This window comes from Oncorhynchus kisutch, linkage group LG8, assembly GCF_002021735.2.
Source record: "Oncorhynchus kisutch isolate 150728-3 linkage group LG8, Okis_V2, whole genome shotgun sequence".
Classification (NCBI taxonomy): domain Eukaryota; kingdom Metazoa; phylum Chordata; class Actinopteri; order Salmoniformes; family Salmonidae; genus Oncorhynchus; species Oncorhynchus kisutch.
In genome coordinates this window covers 7357322-7379405 of record NC_034181.2, presented here as the reverse complement: position 1 = coordinate 7379405, position 22084 = coordinate 7357322, and the positions used below count along the sequence as shown (strand labels likewise).

At 42.7% G+C, this 22084-nt stretch overlaps 1 protein-coding gene across 1 annotated transcript; it reads left to right on the top strand.

Annotated features, from left to right (window-relative positions):
* The first annotated feature begins 1779 nt into the window (after positions 1-1779).
* On the top strand, positions 1780-18530 carry LOC109884598 (annexin A3). The gene is made up of 13 exons (XM_031829610.1): positions 1780-1882; positions 2649-2696; positions 3899-3986; positions 4213-4310; positions 4869-4982; positions 5080-5170; positions 5327-5406; positions 5494-5550; positions 5720-5813; positions 5891-5986; positions 15344-15402; positions 15574-15696; positions 18322-18530. The coding sequence occupies exons 2-13, from the start codon at positions 2682-2684 to the stop codon at positions 18379-18381; spliced, it is 975 nt and encodes a 324-aa protein (XP_031685470.1). The 5' UTR covers positions 1780-1882; positions 2649-2681; the 3' UTR covers positions 18382-18530.
* The last annotated feature ends 3554 nt before the right edge of the window (positions 18531-22084 follow it).

Below are 22084 nucleotides of genomic sequence, written 5' to 3'. Positions count from 1 at the left end.
TATTACTGTTTGGCCAATCATCTGTTAAAATTATGTGTAACATTTGTGGTGGTTGTATGTAAGTGTTATAACACAACCAATCATTGATTGTTTGATTACGGCAGATGACTACTTCAGCACATCATCCCACAGCACTGAATGTTCTGCAGAAAACAGTTTTGTGTGGCATTGATTTGTCAATATCTCCCTCTCTCTCTCTCTCTCCCTCTCTCTCCCCCTCTCTCTCTCCCTCTCTCTTTCTCTCTCTCTCTCTCTCTCTCTCTCTCTCTCTCTCTCTCTCTCTCTCTCTCTCTCTCCCCCTCTCTCTCTCCCTCTCTTTCTCTCTCCCTCTCTCTCTCTCTCTCTCTCTCTCTCCCTCTCTCTCTCTCTCTCCCTCTCTCTTTCTCTCTCTCTCTCTCTCTCTCTCTCCCCCTCTCTCTCTCCCTCTCTTTCTCTCTCCCTCTCTCTCTCTCTCTCTCTCTCTCTCCCTCTCTATCTCTCTCTCCCTCTCTACCTCTCTCTCCCTCTCTCTATCTGTCTCTCTCTTGCTCTCCCTCTCTCTCTCTCTCTCCCCGTCTCTCTCTCTCTCTCTCTCTCCCTCTCTACCTCTCTCTCCCTCTCTATCTGTCTCTCTCTTTCTCTCCCTCTCGCTCTCTCTCTCTCTCCCCCTCTCTCCCCGTCTCTCTCTCTCCCTCTCTCTCTCTCTCTCTCTCTCTCCCTCACTCTTTCATTTCATTTCATATTTCATAGAACTGTGTGCCTATCAATAAAACAGTGGGAAGTTGGAGGTTTTTTGGTGCTATCATTTATGGAACTAATTCCAATGCTATGGATATGATGCCTGTATTCGGTGCCTTTTTAGTAATAAAACTGTTAAACACACGCCTTGCCAACTGCGTTGTTTCTGTGAGGCCAGTAGTTAGTGTTCAGTTTAACCAGTAGTTAGTGATCAGTTTAACCAGTAGTTAGTGATCAGTTTAACCAGTAGTTAGTGATCAGTTTAACCAGTAGTTAGTGATCAGTTTAACCAGTAGTTAGTCATCAGTTTAACCAGTAGTTAGTGGTCAGTTTAACCAGTAGTTAGTGGTCAGTGCTGTATGGTAATGACAAACTATCAGTCCCGTCATTTCAACCAAAATAAATCGACACTATGACGTTGAATCAACGTGGAAAACTGATTGGGTTTGAAAAGTCATCAACGTTAAAGGAATTCTGTATTTTCTTTTCACCATTTTAACCTCAATCCAATGACATGGTGACATGTTTAGTTGATTTCATGTTGAATTCACAGGACTCGAAATCAACACTAGACATTGAACTGATATCTGTGCCCAGCAGGTATTGCCTAACAGTGTTCTAGACTAATATACAGGGTAACAGTGTTCTAGACTAATATACAGGGTAACAGAGTTCTAGATTAATATACAGGGTAACAGTGTTCTAGACTAATATACAGGGTAACAGTGTTCTAGATTAATATACAGGGTAACAGTGTTCTAGATTAATATACAGGGTAACAGTGTTCTAGACTAATATACAGGGTAACAGTGTTCTAGACTAATATACAGGGTAACACTGTTCTAGATTAATATACAGGGTAACAGTGTTCTAGAATTGCACTTCTGACATGGTACCAATACTATTCAACATTTTAAATCAGCATTTTGAGGATTCAATCCAAAGTGAATCAGCAGAGTCAAACTTGATAGAGAAGAGCTGTAATCTATGGAATGTATCAAACGTGGGCGTGTTCAAAAGGTCATCTTTTTTTCCCCCATGGGGGATGACATCATTTCCTCAATGGGAAGCACCGGGAGGCTACACCTCCGCTCAGGTAAAGGTGTGGTACTCCGTGGAAGATTTCTGCTGTTGACTATTGTGTTGAGTGGTAGCTAAACTTCAGGTAAGAATCACTGGAATACATTTATTTTTGCGAGGTTGTTTGGTCTTACGAATAGGACGTAGACGAATGCTGTGTGTTGACGTTCTTTAGAAGTGATTTTCCTCGTTGTTCTATGAAAATGTGATGCGATTGATCTTGCCTGTACTTTATGCTGAGATCGACTCTACTGCTGAATACAGTTTTTGATCTCCGGTTCTTTTTGACATTGCTCTGACAAATTCAAATTGATTCTATTTGTATTTTATTGTATTCTATTGTATTCTATTGTATTCTATTCTATTGTATTCTATTGTATTCTATTGTATTCTATTTTATTGTATTCTATTGTATTCTATTGTATTTTATTGTATTCTATTGTATTCTATTGTATTTTATTGTATTCTATTGTATTCTATTGTATTCTATTGTATTCTATTTTATTGTATTCTATTGTATTCTATTGTATTCTATTTATTGTATTTTATTGTATTCTATTGTATTCTATTGTATTCTATTTATTGTATTCTATTGTATTCTATTGTATTCTATTGTATTCTATTTTATTGTATTCTATTGTATTCTATTGTATTCTATTGTATTCTATTTTATTGTATTCTATTGTATTCTATTGTATTTTATTGTATTCTATTGTATTCTATTGTATTCTATTGTATTTTTTTCCCCCGTTAACTTTTGGTGTTTTAGACTACTGTGCTCTATCACTTTTTAAAACTGTAATATGGTAAGAGAAGTGGCCTATTTCGTACCAATGTCTTTATCTCACCAGATACAGACGTCACTGGTCCACATCACCATTGAAATGGCAACTTCATGGGTAAGATCACTAATATGATGCATGAGCTGATAATAAAATAGGCAATTCATATGAATTACCTTTTCGGATAACTTTTAAGATGACTTTGTATAAAGCATAAAACTAAAAAAAATTGACACTGAGTGTACAAAACATTAGGAACACCTGCTCTTTCCATGACACAGACTGACCAGGTGAATCCAGGTGAAAGATATGGTCCCTTATTGATGTCACTTGTTCAATCCACTTCAATCAGTGTAGATGAAGGTGCGCAGACAGGTTAAAGGTTAAAAGGTTTTTTTAAGCCTTGAGACAATTGAGACTTGGATTGTGTATGTGTTGCCATTCAGAGGGTGTGTTGCCATTCAGAGGGTGTGTTGCCATTCAGAGGGTGTGTTGCCATTCAGAGGGTGTGTTGCCATTCAGAGGGTGTGTTGACATTCAGAGGGTGTGTTGCCATTCCGAGGGTGTGTTGCCATTCCGAGGGTGTGTTGCCATTCCGAGGGTGTGTTGCCATTCCGAGGGTGTGTTGCCATTCCGAGGGTGTGTTGCCATTCAGAGGGTGTGTTGCCATTCAGAGGGTGTTTTGCCATTCAGAGGGTGAAAGGGCAAGACAAATTATTGAAGTAGGTGCCAGACGCACAGGACTGAGTGTGTCAAAAAACTGCAACACTGCTGAGTTTTTCCACGCGCAACAGTTTCCTGTGTTTATGAAGAACGGTCCACCACCCAAAGGACATCCAGCCAACTTGACACAACTGTTGAGCATTGGAGTCGACATGGGCCAGTATCCCTGTGGAAGTTATTTTGACACTGAGGCTGTTCTGAGGGCAAAAAAGGGGTGCAACTCTAACATTAGAAAGGGGATCCTAATGTTTTCAACACTCATGTGTATATTTACAATGTAAAAAATATAAAAAATCCCATATGGAATCAGGGAATTTTCCATTTTGACTGCCCTCTAAAAAACTAGGGTAGATAGTAGTCGAGGGATAGGCCACCTCAGTTTTAAACAGGCATAAAACACCTGAAGTGAACAATAGCACAAACCTGTGACTCACTGTCTGTGTGTCTGTATCTCTGGACTATTGAATGACCTGGAAGGTCTCATGGACTCCCCAACCTAATGCAGAGTTTTACCAGTTCTCACGTTGATAGAAGTCGAATGTGACATTGTTTTCATTCGTGAAATTTGATAATAAACTGGTTTATTTTGTTTGCAGACCGGGGAGAGAGGGAGCATCAAGCCCAAGGCAGATTTCAACGCAAAGGATGACGCTGTGGCTCTCAGAAAGGCCATGAAGGGACTAGGTAAAGAATACTGGCCCCTTCTAGAATAGACCTGGGTTCAAATACTGGTCCCTTCTAGAACAGACCTGGATTAAAATACTGTCCTGTTTTAGATTTCTCAAATACTGTCCTGTTTTAGATTTCTCAAATACTGGCCTGTTTTAGGACTTCTAAATTCTCCCTAATTCGTTGCGGTGTAGATCGGTTCTATTGTATAGCCAACCAGCCTTGTTGGATTTGTCTGCAGGTACAAACGAGAAGACCTTAATAGATGTTCTAACTCAGAGGAGTAGTGGTCAACGTCAGCTCATCTGTAAAGCTTACCAAGAAGAAGCCCCTGGCAAGGTAAGAACTCAGCTCTTTCTACCAGGGTTTACAACTCTCTCTCTCTCTCTCTCTCTCGCTCTCTCTCTCATTCTCTCTCTCGTTCTCTCTCTATTTCTCTCTCTCTCTCTATTTCTCTCTCTCTCTCTCTCTCTCTCTCTCTCTCTCTCTCTCTCTCTCTCTCTCTCTATTTCTCTCTCTCTCTCTATTTCTCTCTCTCTCTCTCTCTCTCTCTATTTCTCTCTCTCTCTCTCTCTCTCTCTCTCTCTCTCTCTCTCTCTATTTCTCTCTCTATCTCTCTCTCTCTCTCTCTCTCTCTCTCTCTCTCTCTATTTCTCTCTCTATTTCCCCCTCTCTCTGTCTCTCGCTCTGTATGTCTCTCTCTCTCTCTCTCTCTCTCTCTCTCTCTCTCTCTCTCTCTCTATATATATATATATATATATATATATATATATATTTCTCTCTCTCTCTCTCTATTTCTCTCTCTCTCACTCTCTCTCTCTATTTCTCTATTTCTCTCTCTTTCTTTCTCTCTCTTTCTCTGTGTGTGTGATCACTTGTCTACCTGTCTTCCTGTAGACTTTGGTGGAGGACTTAGAAGGGGACAACCATGGTCACTTTGAGGACCTGCTGGTCGCGTTGGTCACGCCCCCTGTCATCTATGACTGCCAGGAAGTCACCAAGGCCATGAAGGTGACGTTTTTCACGTTTTTCTTGCCTCCCTAAACAAATAATTTCTTTATTTAACTTCATTTGTACTCAACACTAACACCAGACTAATGTGTTGCAGGGAGTTGGGACTAAAGACAGTGTCTTGATAGAAATCTTCGCCACAAGATCCAACAAACAAATGAAAGAGATTTCTGATGCCTATTTAAAACGTAAGAATTGATCAGTGTAATCATTGCTAGGCTCAGTTGTGTGTTTCAACCAATCAATTCAGTACCTGGACGGAGATGACATCATCAGATGATGCTAAGATGATTTGATAGTTGACATGGAGACAGGTTTACATTGCAACAGATTTTCTTTCATAGAAACTGAGAAGAAGTTGACCTTGGACCTGAAGAAGGAGACTTCTGGAGAATTTGCTAAAGCTATTCTCATTCTGGCCGAGGTATTGTGAGCCCAATCAAAACGTAGGATCTGTAGTTGCTGTTGGGCCTGTTATAAATCTCTCAATATGGTTTGTCTTTAAACTAAGGGCAAGCGGGATGAAAACACACAAGTGGATGCAGCCAAGGCCAAAGAGGATGCTAAGGTGGTGTGAGTTGTTGTTTCTCAGGTGTTATGACACAGTTATTAGGTTGCAACATTTATAATAACATTTATAATGACATTTATAATAACATTTATAATAACATTTATAACACCATTTCCATCTCTGTGAAACACATCTAAAATAAATATTTCTTTATTCCCTCCGTCAGACTCTTTACAACGCGGGGGAGAAGAAGTGGGGGACAGACGAGTCCAAGTTCATCGACATCCTGTGTCAGAGAAGCATACCTCAACTCAGACAAAGTAAAGATATCTGACCTAATGCACAACATTGTTGTTGATATCTTATGTCTGACCTGTGATGTCATGTTTTTGTGTAGCTCTGGTGGAATACAAGACCATCAGTGGGAAGAGTCTGCAGGAGAGCATCGAGGGAGAGATGTCTGGGGATCTAGAGGAGCTACTGGTGGCCATTGGTATTTTTTTTTTTTTTTTTACCTTCATTTAACTAGGCAGGTCAGTTAAGAACACATTCTTAATTTCAATGACGGTCTAGGAACAGTGGGGTTAACTGCCTCGTTCAGGGGGCAGAACAACAGTACCTTGTCAGCTCGGGGATTTGAACTTGCAACCTTTCGGTCACTAGTCAAACGCTCTAACCACTAGGCTACCCTGCTGCCCCTAAATCACAGCTGTATTCTAGTTGGTAAACTACTACTCAATCACAGCTGTCTTCTACTGGGGGCCATTGGTAAACTACTGCTCAATCACAGCTGTCTTCTACTGGGGGCCATTGGTAAACTACTGCTCAATCACAGCTGTCTTCTACTGGGGGCCATTGGTAAACTACTGCTCAATCACAGCTGTCTTCTACTGGGGGCCATTGGTAAACTACTGCTCAATCACAGCTGTCTTCTACTGGGGGCCATTGGTAAACTACTGCTCACTCACAACTGTATTCTACTGGGGGCCATTGGTAAACTACTGCTCAATCACAACTGTCTTCTACTGGGGGCCATTGATAAACTACTGCTCAATCACAGCTGTATTCTACTGGGGGCCATTGATAAACTACTGCTCAATCACAACTGTCTTCTACTGGGGGCCATTGATAAACTACTGCTCAATCACAGCTGTCTTCTACTGGGGGCCATTGATAAACTACTGCTCAATCACAGCTGTCTTCTACTGGGGGCCATTGGTAAACTACTGCTCAATCACAGCTGTAATCTACTGGGGGCCATTGGTAAACTACTGCTCAATCACAGCTGTCTTCTACTGGGGGCCATTGATAAACTACTGCTCAATCACAACTGTATTCTACTGGGGGCCATTGGTAAACTACTGCTCAATCACAGCTGTCTTCTACTGGGGGCCATTGGTAATCTACTGCTCAATCACAGCTGTATTCTACTGGGGGCCATTGATAAACTACTGCTCAATCACAGCTGTAATCTACTGGGGGCCATTGATAAACTACTGCTCAATCACAGCTGTAATCTACTGGGGGCCATTGATAAACTACTGCTCAATCACAGCTGTAATCTACTAGGGGCCATTGATAAACTACTGCTCAATCACAGCTGTAATCTACTGGGGGCCATTGATAAACTACTGCTCAATCACAGCTGTAATCTACTGGGGGCCATTGATAAACTACTGCTCAATCACAGCTGTATTCTACTGGGGGCCATTGGTAAACTACTGCTCAATCACAGCTGTCTTCTACTGGGGGCCATTGGTTATCTACTGCTCAATCACAGCTGTATTCTACTGGGGGCCATTGATAAACTACTGCCCAATCACAACTGTCTTCTACTGGGGGCCATTGATAAACTACTGCTCAATCACAGCTGTATTCTACTGGGGGCCATTGATAAACTACTGCTCAATCACAGCTGTCTTCTACTGGGGGCCATTGATAAACTACTGCTCAATCACAGCTGTCTTCTACTGGGGGCCATTGATAAACTACTGCTCAATCACAGCTGTATTCTACTGGGGGCCATTGATAAACTACTGCTCAATCACAACTGTCTTCTACTGGGGGCCATTGGTAAACTACTGCTCAATCACAGCTGTATTCTACTGGGGGCCATTGATAAACTACTGCTCAATCACAACTGTCTTCTACTGGGGGCCATTGGTAAACTACTGCTCAATCACAACTGTCTTCTACTGGGGGCCATTGATAAACTACTGCTCAATCACAGCTGTCTTTTACTGGGGGCCATTGGTAAACTACTGCTCAATCACAGCTGTAATCTACTGGGGGCCATTGGTAAACTACTGCTCAATCACAGCTGTATTCTACTGGGGGCCATTGATAAACTACTGCTCAATCACAGCTGTAATCTACTGGGGGCCATTGATAAACTACTGCTCAATAACAGCTGTCTTCTACTGGGGGCCATTGATAAACTACTGCTCAATCACAGCTGTAATCTACTGGGGGCCATTGGTAAACTACTGCTCAATCACAGATGTCTTCTACTGGGGGCCATTGATAAACTACTGCTCAATCACAGCTGTCTTCTACTGGGGGCCATTGATAAACTACTGCTCAATCACAGCTGTCTTCTACTGGGGGCCATTGATAAACTACTGCTCAATCACAGCTGTAATCTACTGGGGGCCATTGGTAAACTACTGCTCAATCACAGCTGTCTTCTACTGGGGGCCATTGATAAACTACTGCTCAATCACAGCTGTAATCTACTGGGGGCCATTGATAAACTACTGCTCAATCACAGCTGTCTTCTACTGGGGGCCATTGGTAAACTACTGCTCAATCACAGCTGTAATCTACTGGGGGCCATTGGTAAACTACTGCTCAATCACAGCTGTAATCTACTGGGGGCCATTGGTAAACTACTGCTCAATCACAGCTGTCTTCTACTGGGGGCCATTGGTAAACTACTGCTCAATCACAGCTGTCTTCTACTGGGGGCCATTGGTAAACTACTGCTCAATCACAGCTGTCTTCTACTGGGGGCCATTGGTAAACTACTGCTCAATCACAGCTGTCTTCTACTGGGGGCCATTGGTAAACTACTGCTCAATCACAGCTGTCTTCTACTGGGGGCCATTGGTAAACTACTGCTCAATCACAGCTGTATTCTACTGGGGGCCATTGGTAAACTACTGCTCAATCACAGCTGTATTCTACTGGGGGCCATTGGTAAACTACTGCTCAATCACAGCTGTATTCTACTGGGGGCCATTGGTAAACTACTGCTCAATCACAGCTGTATTCTACTGGGGGCCATTGATAAACTACTGCTCAATCACAGCTGTCTTCTACTGGGGGCCATTGGTAAACTACTGCTCAATCACAGCTGTCTTCTACTGGGGGCCATTGGTAAACTACTGCTCAATCACAGCTGTATTCTACTGGGGGCCATTGGTAAACTACTGCTCAATCACAGCTGTACTCTACTGGGGGCCATTGGTAAACTACTGCTCAATCACAGCTGTACTCTACTGGGGGCCATTGGTAAACTACTGCTCAATCACAGCTGTAATCTACTGGGGGCCATTGGTAAACTACTGCTCAATCACAGCTGTCTTCTACTGGGGGCCATTGATAAACTACTGCTCAATCACAGCTGTATTCTACTGGGGGCCATTGATAAACTACTGCTCAATCACAGCTGTCTTCTACTGGGGGCCATTGATAAACTACTGCTCAATCACAGCTGTATTCTACTGGGGGCCATTGATAAACTACTGCTCAATCACAGCTGTCTTCTACTGGGGGCCATTGATAAACTACTGCTCAATCACAACTGTAATCTACTGGGGGCCATTGGTAAACTACTGCTCAATCACAGCTGTCTTCTACTGGGGGCCATTGATAAACTACTGCTCAATCACAGCTGTATTCTACTGGGGGCCATTGATAAACTACTGCTCAATCACAGCTGTATTCTACTGGGGGCCATTGATAAACTACTGCTCAATCACAGCTGTCTTCTACTGGGGGCCATTGATAAACTACTGCTCAATCACAACTGTCTTCTACTGGGGGCCATTGATAAACTACTGCTCAATCACAGCTGTCTTCTACTGGGGGCCATTGATAAACTACTGCTCAATCACAGCTGTCTTCTACTGGGGGCCATTGGTAAACTACTGCTCAATCACAGCTGTAATCTACTGGGGGCCATTGGTAAACTACTGCTCAATCACAGCTGTCTTCTACTGGGGGCCATTGATAAACTACTGCTCAATCACAACTGTATTCTACTGGGGGCCATTGGTAAACTACTGCTCAATCACAGCTGTCTTCTACTGGGGGCCATTGGTAATCTACTGCTCAATCACAGCTGTATTCTACTGGGGGCCATTGATAAACTACTGCTCAATCACAGCTGTAATCTACTGGGGGCCATTGATAAACTACTGCTCAATCACAGCTGTAATCTACTGGGGGCCATTGATAAACTACTGCTCAATCACAGCTGTAATCTACTAGGGGCCATTGATAAACTACTGCTCAATCACAGCTGTAATCTACTGGGGGCCATTGATAAACTACTGCTCAATCACAGCTGTAATCTACTGGGGGCCATTGATAAACTACTGCTCAATCACAGCTGTATTCTACTGGGGGCCATTGGTAAACTACTGCTCAATCACAGCTGTCTTCTACTGGGGGCCATTGGTTATCTACTGCTCAATCACAGCTGTATTCTACTGGGGGCCATTGATAAACTACTGCCCAATCACAACTGTCTTCTACTGGGGGCCATTGATAAACTACTGCTCAATCACAGCTGTATTCTACTGGGGGCCATTGATAAACTACTGCTCAATCACAGCTGTCTTCTACTGGGGGCCATTGATAAACTACTGCTCAATCACAGCTGTCTTCTACTGGGGGCCATTGATAAACTACTGCTCAATCACAGCTGTATTCTACTGGGGGCCATTGATAAACTACTGCTCAATCACAACTGTCTTCTACTGGGGGCCATTGGTAAACTACTGCTCAATCACAGCTGTATTCTACTGGGGGCCATTGATAAACTACTGCTCAATCACAACTGTCTTCTACTGGGGGCCATTGGTAAACTACTGCTCAATCACAACTGTCTTCTACTGGGGGCCATTGATAAACTACTGCTCAATCACAGCTGTCTTTTACTGGGGGCCATTGGTAAACTACTGCTCAATCACAGCTGTAATCTACTGGGGGCCATTGGTAAACTACTGCTCAATCACAGCTGTATTCTACTGGGGGCCATTGATAAACTACTGCTCAATCACAGCTGTAATCTACTGGGGGCCATTGATAAACTACTGCTCAATAACAGCTGTCTTCTACTGGGGGCCATTGATAAACTACTGCTCAATCACAGCTGTAATCTACTGGGGGCCATTGGTAAACTACTGCTCAATCACAGATGTCTTCTACTGGGGGCCATTGATAAACTACTGCTCAATCACAGCTGTCTTCTACTGGGGGCCATTGATAAACTACTGCTCAATCACAGCTGTCTTCTACTGGGGGCCATTGATAAACTACTGCTCAATCACAGCTGTAATCTACTGGGGGCCATTGGTAAACTACTGCTTAATCACAGCTGTCTTCTACTGGGGGCCATTGATAAACTACTGCTCAATCACAGCTGTATTCTACTGGGGGCCATTGGTAAACTACTGCTCAATCACAGCTGTATTCTACTGGGGGCCATTGGTAAACTACTGCTCAATCACAGCTGTCTTCTACTGGGGGCCATTGATAAACTACTGCTCAATCACAGCTGTCTTCTACTGGGGGCCATTGATAAACTACTGCTCAATCACAGCTGTATTCTACTGGGGGCCATTGGTAAACTACTGCTCAATCACAGCTGTCTTCTACTGGGGGCCATTGGTAAACTACTGCTCAATCACAGCTGTCTTCTACTGGGGGCCATTGATAAACTACTGCTCAATCACAGCTGTATTCTACTGGGGGCCATTGGTAAACTACTGCTCAATCACAGCTGTCTTCTACTGGGGGCCATTGGTAAACTACTGCTCAATCACAGCTGTATTCTACTGGGGGCCATGGTTAAACTACTGCTCAATCACAGCTGTATTCTACTGGGGGCCATTGATAAACTACTGCTCAATCACAGCTGTCTTCTACTGGGGGCCATTGGTAAACTACTGCTCAATCATAGCTTTACTCTACTGGGGGCCATTGATAAACTACTGCTCAATCACAGCTGTATTCTACTGGGGGCCATTGATAAACTACTGCTCAATCACAGCTGTATTCTACTGGGGGCCATTGGTAAACTACTGCTCAATCACAGCTGTATTCTACTGGGGGCCATTGGTAAACTACTGCTCAATCACAGCTGTGTTATTATGTGTTTTCTTTTATTCATTATTTTATTTATATGTAACCTTTATTTAACTAGGCAAGATGCTACCATGTTATTGAAATATATATATATATATATATTTATAAATAAAATAGTGAGTGTGTATATAGTGTGTATATATAGTCTAGTGAGTGTGTATATAGTGTGTCTATATAGTCTAGTGAATGTGTATATGGTGTCTATATATTTATTTTATTTATTATTTTACCTTTATTTAACTAGGCAAGTCAGTTAAGAACAAAATCTTATTTACAATGAAGGCCTACCAAAAGGCAAAAGGCCTCCTGCGGGGACGGGGGACAGGGGATTAAGAATATGTATATATATAAATATAGGACAAAACACACATCACGACAAGAGAGACAATATAACACTACATGAAGAGAGACCCGAGACAACAACATAGCAAGACAGCAACACATGACAACACAGCATGGTAGCAACACAACATGAAAACAACATGGCAGCAACACAACATGGTAGCAACACAAAACATGGTACAAACATTATTGGGCACAGACAACAGCACAAAGGGGAAGAAGGTAGAGACAACAATAAATCACGCAAAGCAGCCACAACTGTCAGTTAGAGTGTCCATGATTGAGTCTTTAAATGAAGAGATCGAGATAAAACTGTTCCGTTTGAGTGTTTGTTATAGCTCTTTCCAGTCGCTAGCTGCAGCAAACTGAAAAGACGAGTGATCCAGGGATGTGTGTGCATTGGGGACCTTTAACAGAATGTGACTGTCAGAACGGGTGTTGAATGTGGAGGATGAGGGCTGCAGTAGATATCTCAGATAGGGGGGAGTGAAGCTTAAGAGGGTTTTATAAATAAGCATCAGCCAGTGGGTCTTGCGATGGGTATACAGAGATGACCAGTTTACAGAGGAGTATAGAGTGCAGTGTTGTGTCCTATAAGGAGCATTGGTGGCAAATCTGATGGCCGAATGCTAAAGAACATCTAGCCGCTCGAGAGCACCCTTACCTGCCAATCTATAAATGATGTCTACATAATTTAGCATTGGTAGATTGGTCATCTGAATCAGGGTTAGTTTGGCAGCTGGGATGAAAGAGGAGTGATTAGAATAGAGGTAACCAAGTCTAGATTTAACTTTAGCCTGCAGCTTTGATAGGTGCTGAGAGAAGGACAGTTTACCGTCTAGCCATACTCCCAAGTACTTGTATGAGGTGACTACCTTAAGCTCTAAACCCTCAGAAGTAGTGACCACACCTGTGGGGAGAGGGGCATTCTTCTTACCAAACCACATGACCTTTGTTTTGGAGGTGTTCAGAACAAGGTTAAGGGTAGAGAAAGCTTGTTGGACACTAGAAGGCTTTGTTGTAGAGCATTTAACACAAAATCCAAGGAGGGGCCAGCTGAGTATAAGACTGTATCATCTGCATATAAATGGATGAGAGAGCGTCCTACTGCCTGAGCAACATTGCTGATGTACATTGAGAAGAGTGTGGGGCCCAGCATTGAGCCTTGGGGTACTCCCTTGGTGACATACAGTGGCTGAGATAACAGATTTCCTGATTTTATACACTGCACTCTTTGAGAGAGGTAGTTACCAAACCAGGCGAAAGACCCCTCAGAGACACCAATACTCCTTAGCCGGGACCTCAAGAATAGAATAGTATACTGTATTAAAAGATTTGGCCATGTCTATAAAAATAGCAGCACAACATTGCTTAGAATCAAGGGCAATGGTGAAATTATTGAAGACCTTTAAGGTTGCAGTGACACATCCATAACCTGAGCGGAAACCAGATTGCATACCAGAGAGAATGCTATAGACATCAAGAAAGCCCGTCAGTTGATTATTGACAAGTTTTGATAAAGATGGCAAAATAGAAATAGGCCTATAACAGTTCTTGTGCCATGCTTGTACTGATCATGTTTTAAAGTTAAGCAAAAAAATTACAAGGACTATTTGCATAAATTGGACTACTACTTTCATCATCCCAAATAACCACCACCAGTAACCCTAACCCATATATAACCCTAACCCATTTATAACCCTTGCCCATAAATAACCCTAACCCATATATAACCCTTACCCATATATAACCCTAACCCATATATTACCCCTACCCATATATACGCCTTACCCATATATAACCCTAACCCTAAGCCATATATAACCCTAACCCTAAGCCATATATAACCCTAACATAACCCTTAAATAACCCTAACATAACCCCAACCCATATATAACCCTAACATAACCCTTAAATAACCCTAACATAACCCTAACCCATATATAACCCTTACCCATATATAACCCTAACATATATATAACCCTAACCCATATATAACCCTAACCCATATATTACCCTTACCCATATATATGCCTTACCCATATATAACCCTAACCCTAACCCATATATAACCCTAACCGTAACCCATATATAACCCTAACCCTAAGCCATATATAACCCTAACATAACCCTTAAATAACCCTAACCCATATATAATCCTAACCCTAAGCCATATATAACCCTAACATAACCCTTAAATAACCCTAACCCATTTATAACCCTAACCCTAACCCATATATAACCCTAACGCTAAGCCATATATAACCCTAACATAACCCTTAAATAACCCTAACCCATATATAACCCTAACCCTAAGCCATATATAACCCTAACATAACCCTTAAATAACCCTAACCCATATATAACCCTAACCCTAAGCCATATGTACCTTGAGTGAGAACATTTATGGTTGGTTCAGAAACTATTTTTGATTGAGTGTACACATTTTATTTTAAACAATTCTGGTGATACTTTATGGATGTATAACCCTAACCCATATATAGCCCTAACCCATATATAACCCTAACCATAACCCATATATAACCCTAACCCATATATAACCCTAACCATAACCCATATATAACCCTAACCATAACCCATATATAACCCTAACCCATATATAACCCTAACCCTAACCCTAACCCATATATAACCCTAACCCATTTATAACCTTAACCCATTTATAACCCTAACCAATATATAACCCTAACCCATATGTAACCCATATTTAACCCTAACCCATATATGACCCTAAACTTAACCCATATATAACCCTAACTCATATATAGCCCATATATAACCACCACCAGTAACCCCATATATAGCCCATATATAACCCTAGCCCTAACCCATATATAACCCTAACCCATATAGAACCCTAACCCTAACCCATATATAACCTTAACCCTAATCCATATTTAACCCTAACCCATATATAACCCTAACCCATATAGAACCCTAACCCTAACCCATATATAACCTTAACCCTAATCCATATATAACCCTAGCCCTAACCCATATTTAACCCTAACCCATATAGAACCCTAACCCTAACCCATATATAACCTTAACCCTAATCCATATTTAACCCTAACCCATATATAACCACCACCATGCTGCTTCTCTCCTCTAGTGAAATGTGTGAAGAATGTCCCAGCATACCTAGCTGAACGCCTGCATCAAGGCATGAAGGTACAGACAGTATATTTTTATGTTAAATACAATGAGCATATTGTTGTGTGATAGTCACTGTAAGTTAGGAAATGGTGATAATTCCATGGTAGAGTTTCAGTGATTATGTCACTGTCAGAATCTTACATTTAAATGTTATTTACTTTATTTTTAATATGGTCATTGTCTCAGGGCGGAGGAACGGATGAGTGTACCCTGAACCGTATCATGGTCAGCCGGTCAGAGATAGACATGCTGGACATCAGAGCAGAGTTCAAGAAGCTTTATAGCTATTCTCTGCACTCTGCCATCGAGGTAAGACTACACCCCCTAACCCACACCCTCACCCCCACGCTAGCCCTCACCCTCAACCTCACCCTAACCCCCACGCTAGCTCTCACCCTCAACCTCACCCTAACCCCCACGCTAGCCCTCACCCTAACCCTCAACCTCACCCCCACGCTAGCCCTAACCCTAACCCTCAACCTCACCCCCACGCTAGCCCTAACCCTAACCCTCCCTCTAACCCTCACGCTAGCTCTCACCCTAACCCTCAACCTCACCCTAACCCTCACCCTAACCCTCACACTAGCCCTCACCCTAACCCTCAACCTCACCCTAACCCTCACGGTAGCCCTCACCCTTACCCTTACCTTAACCCTAACCCTCACACTCACCCTCACCCTAACACTCACCCTAACCCCTACCCTAACCCTAACCCATACCGTAACCCTCACCCTAACCCCTAACTCTCACCCTCACCCTCATCCTAACCCCTACCCTAACCCTCACCCTAACCCTCACATTCACCCTAACCCTAACCCCTACCGTAACCCTCACCCTAACCCCTAACTCTCACCCTCACCCTCATCCTAATCCCTACCCTAAGCCAGATAGAGACAAGGTCTTTTCACACTACTGAGCCGAACCAAGTCAAGGCAAACCAAACTGTACTGAGCTGTCCTGGTTACGCATCCACCATAGATCCTGGAACCGTTCTAAAAAAGGACAAACTAAAAAGGACATTCCCAAGCCCGCACAGGTTGGTACGGATTGGCTTAGCACGAGACTGTGAAAAGGCCATTAGATAACTTATCGGTACCATGGTTGGAGTTCAAATTTAAATTGAGCTTGTCCTCAACTCTGCTACCTTTCAAGTATCTACAGTATTTCTCCCGTGAGGTCCATTGCATCTCAGTGCTTGAGGCGTCAATACAGACACCTCGGTTCAAATCCAGGCTGTATCACAACCGGCCGTGATTTGGAGTCCCATAATGCGGCGCACAATTGGCCCAGCGTCGTCCGGGTTTGGCCGGTGTAGGCCGTCATTGTAAATAATCATTTGTTTCTTAACTGAATTGCCCAGTTAAATAAAGGTTAAAAAAATGTCCTGACATGCTCACCTATAGACAGGCATTGTACTCTATTAAATTAAAGGGTGTCTATACTGATTGTGGTTTTAATGGTCAACTGCAATAAAGATCAAAAATCTACTTGCTACAACTGTGATATGTTGTTGTCTCACCTAGCTGTTGTTACGAACCGGCTCAAAGCCCGTAACAAAAGGGAGACAACGTGGAGATAAGGAGTAACAAAATATATAGATTTATTAAATAAGTAACTAAGTATAATATACAATGGTGTGTGTAATCAGTAGTGTAAGTGAGTGTTTTGCATGCATGGGATAATGCAGGGTGTTGAAAGATGCTAAAGCAAACAACCAAAAAACCACCAAGAAACACAACAACATCTAGAAAGGTGTCTGCATGGAGAGAGTCTCCTCCATGAATGGGGAAGTGGTGTATTTATCCTGGGAGACACCGGGCCCAGGTGTGTCTGCATGGAGAGAGTCTCCTCCATGAATGGGGAAGTGGTGTATTTATCCTGGGAGACACCGGGCCCAGGTGTGTCTGCATGGAGAGAGTCTCCTCCATGAATGGGGAAGTGGTGTATTTATCCTGGGAGACACCGGGCCCAGGTGTGTCTGCATGGAGAGAGTCTCCTCCATGAATGGGGAAGTGGTGTATTTATCCTGGGAGACACCGGGCCCAGGTGTGTCTGCATGGAGAGAGTCTCCTCCATGAATGGGGAAGTGGTGTATTTATCCTGGGAGACACCGGGCCCAGGTGTGTCTGCATGGAGAGAGTCTCCTCCATGAATGGGGAAGTGGTGTATTTATCCTGGGAGACACCGGGCCCAGGTGTGTCTGCATGGAGAGAGTCTCCTCCATGAATGGGAAAGTGGTGTATTTATCCTGGGAGACACCGGGCCCAGGTGTGTCTGCATGGAGAGAGTCTCCTCCATGAATGGGGAAGTGGTGTATTTATCCTGGGAGACACCGGGCCCAGGTGTGTCTGCATGGAGAGAGTCTCCTCCATGAATGGGGAAGTGGTGTATTTATCCTGGGAGACACCGGGCCCAGGTGTTTCCCATGTAGCTGACGACCCTCCCAACTCCGCCCACCTGCATCCTAATAAGGAAACAAAGAGAGAATACGGCAGACAGAGTGGGAGGGTCGTCACACTGTCTTAAAGGGATATTTTGGGATTTTGACGATGAAGCCCTGCTAGCAGATACCCATAGACTCCCAGTCATTGCGCTAACGCTAGTTAGCATTGGCTCGTGACACTACCTCTATCTTCCTTCATACTGGACACAGAGACATACAAATGAGTTCATCTGACTTTGGGGAAGTAGATAAAAGGGCCCCATTGCCAAAATCCTAAAGTATCCCTTTAAGATGAATGAATACACTAATTGTAAGTCGCTCTGGATAAGAGCATCGGCTAAATGTCTATAATGTTCATGTAAAAATGTGTACACACCTTTTCCTGTCATAGATTACAATGTATTCCTACTACACATGAACTATTTAGGTTTTGTGTGCTTGTCCTCACTGGTGTGTGACAGAACGGTTGTGTTGTGTTCTTCTGTCTGTAGTCGGATACATCTGACTTCTATGGGGACTGTCTCAAGAAGATCTGTGGAGGGGACGATTAACAATGTAACACAACACTGCAGCCAGAAGATGCCTGTGTATCATACTGGTGCTACTACTGCTACTACTACTACTACTAATTCTACTACTATTACCCACTAATATTACTAATACTACTACTGCTACTACTACTACTACTAATTCTACTACTATTACCCACTAATATTACTAATACTACTACTGCTACTACTACTACTACTAATTCTACTACTATTACCCACTAATATTACTAATACTACTACTACTACTACTACTACTACCCACTAATATTACTACTACTACTAATACCCACTACTACTACCACTACTACTATTACAACTACTACTATTACTACTACTACTATTACTACTACTACTACTACTACCACTACTACTACTACCACTACTACTACTATTACTACTACTACTACTACCACTACTACTACTACTACTACTACTACTACCACTGCTACTCGGGGCGGCAGGGTAGCCTAGTGGTTAGAGCGTTGGACTAGTAACCGGAAGGTTGCAAGTTCAAATCCCCGAGCTGACAAGGTACAAATCTGTCGTTCTGCCCCTGAACAGGCAGTTAACCCACTGTTCCTAGGCCGTCATTGAAAATAAAAATTTGTTCTTAACTGACTTGTCTAGTAAAATAAAGGTAAAATAAAATAAATAAATACTACTACTACCACTACTACTACCACTGAATGCTACTACCATCACTTTTACTGAGCTACCTTCCTCTCTGTCTACCATTTCAATATACAGTACTGGATCGTGTTCATTAGCCACCTGATCTGAATATATATACTGAAAAAGGGAGGGACTAGATGGACCAATAAGAAACACTCATTGTCATTTTCTGTTGCAATGCCCTAATGAACATGACCCTACTCTCTTCCTACCAAATCTACTCATCTTATAGACTTTTAAATTCCTATTTTAGATTCGCTGTTGGTAGTAGGGAATCATTGTAAATCAGTGCTGCGTTTGATTTTGCTGTTCTGTTCTGTTTTTATCTCTCTAGTCTGATAGCCACAAATCTGATAGCCACAAATCTGATAGCCACAAATCTGATAGCCACAAATCTGATAGCCACACATCTGATAGCCACAAATCTGATAGCCACACATCTGATAGCCACACATCTGATAGCCACATGTCTGATAGCCACACATCTGATAGCCACAAATCTGATAGCCACATGTCTGATAGCCACAAGTCTGATAGCCACACATCTGATAGCCACAAATCTGATAGCCACAAGTCTGATAGCCACAAGTCTGATAGCCACAAGTCTCATAGCCACATGTCTGATAGCCATGGGGAAGTCTGATAGCCACGGGGAAGTCTGATAGCCATTGGGAAGTCTGATAGCCACAGGGAAGTCTGATAGCTACAAGTCTGATAGCCACGGGGAAGTCTGATAGCCACGGGGAAGTCTGATAGCCACAGGGAAGTCGGATAGCCTCAGGGAAGTCTGATAGCCACGGGGAAGTCTGATAGCCACGGGGAAGTAGGATAGCCATGGAGAATATGAAAACCTCTGTGGGGGAGATGATGAATGGCACAAGTCCAACACCATTGTTTCTCTGTGTTTCCTTGTATTTGATTCAGCAAACGATTTACTGCATGTGTGCAATCAAACTTCCCCGTGGCTATCAGACTTCCCCGTGGCTATCAGACTTCCCCGTGGCTATCAGACTTCCCCGTGGCTAACAGACTTCCCCGTGGCTATCAGACTTCCCCGTGGCTATCAGACTTCCCCGTGGCTAACAGACTTCCCCGTGGCTATCAGACTCCCTGTGGCTATCAGACTTCCCCATGGCTATCAGACTTCCCCATGGCTATCAAACTTCCCCGTGGCTATCAGACTCCCTGTGGCTATCAGACTTCCCCATGGCTATCAGACTTCCCCATGGCTATCAGACTTCCCCGTGCCTATCAAACTTCCCCGTGCTGTACCTGCATTTTATGACATGATTCTAATTTATATCAATAAAAACATCTCATTAAGAAGGAGATACTGTACTAAATACCATCTCATTAAGAAGGAGATACTGTACTAAATACCATCTCATTAAGAAGGAGATACTGTACTAAATAGCAGAATATTTCCAACACGTTCCGGAATGTTCTAGAATGTTCTTTAAAGACACAGAGATCTGTGGTAAGTGATATGTGCTGTATGTAATTTACACTCACCACTAGAGGTCCCCATTGATTCACACAGAAGCAGGAGATGCCATGTGAGTGAAGCGTATGGTCTCTGATATAAAGGCACGGTAGAGTTTATAGATGAAGCATAGGGTCTCTGATATAAAGGCACGGTAGAGTTTATAGATGAAGCATAGGGTCTCTGATATAAAGGCACGGTAGAGTTTATAGATGAAGCATAGGGTCTCTGATGTAAAGGCACGGTAGAGTTTATAGATGAAGCATAGGGTCTCTGATATAAAGGCACGGTAGAGTTTATAGATGAAGCATAGGGTCTCTGATATAAAGGCACGGTAGAGTTTATAGATGAAGCATAGGGTCTCTGATGTAAAGGCACGGTAGAGTTTATAGATGAAGCATAGGGTCTCTGATATAAAGGCACGGTAGAGTTTATACATGAAGCATAGGGTCTCTGATATAAAGGCACGGTAGAGTTTATACATGAAGCATAGGGTCTCTGATATAAAGGCACGGTAGAGTTTATAGATGAAGCATAGGGTCTCTGATATAAAGGCACGGTAGAGTTTATAGATGAAGCGTAGGGTCTCTGATATAAAGGCACGGTAGAGTTTATAGATGAAGCATAGGGTCTCTGATATAAAGGCACGGTAGAGTTTATAGATGAAACATAGGGTCTCTGATATAAAGGCACGGTAGAGTTTATAGGTGAAGCATAGGGTCTCTGATATAAAGGCACGGTAGAGTTTATAGATGAAGCATAGGGTCTCTGATATAAAGGCACGGTAGAGTTTATAGATGAAGCATACGGTCTCTGATATAAAGGCACGGTAGAGTTTATAGATGAAGCATAGGGTCTCTGATATAAAGGCACGGTAGAGTTTATAGATGAAGCATAGGGTCTCTGATATAAAGGCACGGTAGAGTTTATTGATGAAGCATAGGGTCTCTGATATAAAGGCACGGTAGAGTTTATAGATGAAGCATAGGGTCTCTGATATAAAGGCACGGTAGAGTTTATAGATGAAGCATAGGGTCTCTGTTATAAAGGCACGGTTGAGTTTATAGATGAAGCATAGGGTCTCTGATATAATGGCACGGTAGAGTTTATAGATGAAGCATAGGGTCTCTGATATAAAGGCACGGTAGAGTTTATAGATGAAGTGTAGGGTCTCTGATATAAAGGCTCGGTAGAGTTTATAGATGAAGCTTACAGCCAAAAGCTGCCATATGCCAAAACGATTTATTCAAGTAAATACAGTCATTTATTTTTCAAACTTGGCATTTAATGACTCTTTCATCTTCATTGACTGTGAAACTGTAGAATGAATGTTTGATGGGAACGGTATCCTTCTCGTCCTTCTTTCAAGTTGATGTCCAGCACTGTGTGACTCTTGGCTATGTTTTGTCATTTTTCATTGTCATTTTGTTCCATTTTCCCACACGCTATATGACTATGAATGTTTTTGATGGCTGAACTATCTGTGACGTTCAGGGAAACTGAATGCGTTATTAGTTTGCCCTCAGTTGACAGCCGTTCACATTTCAA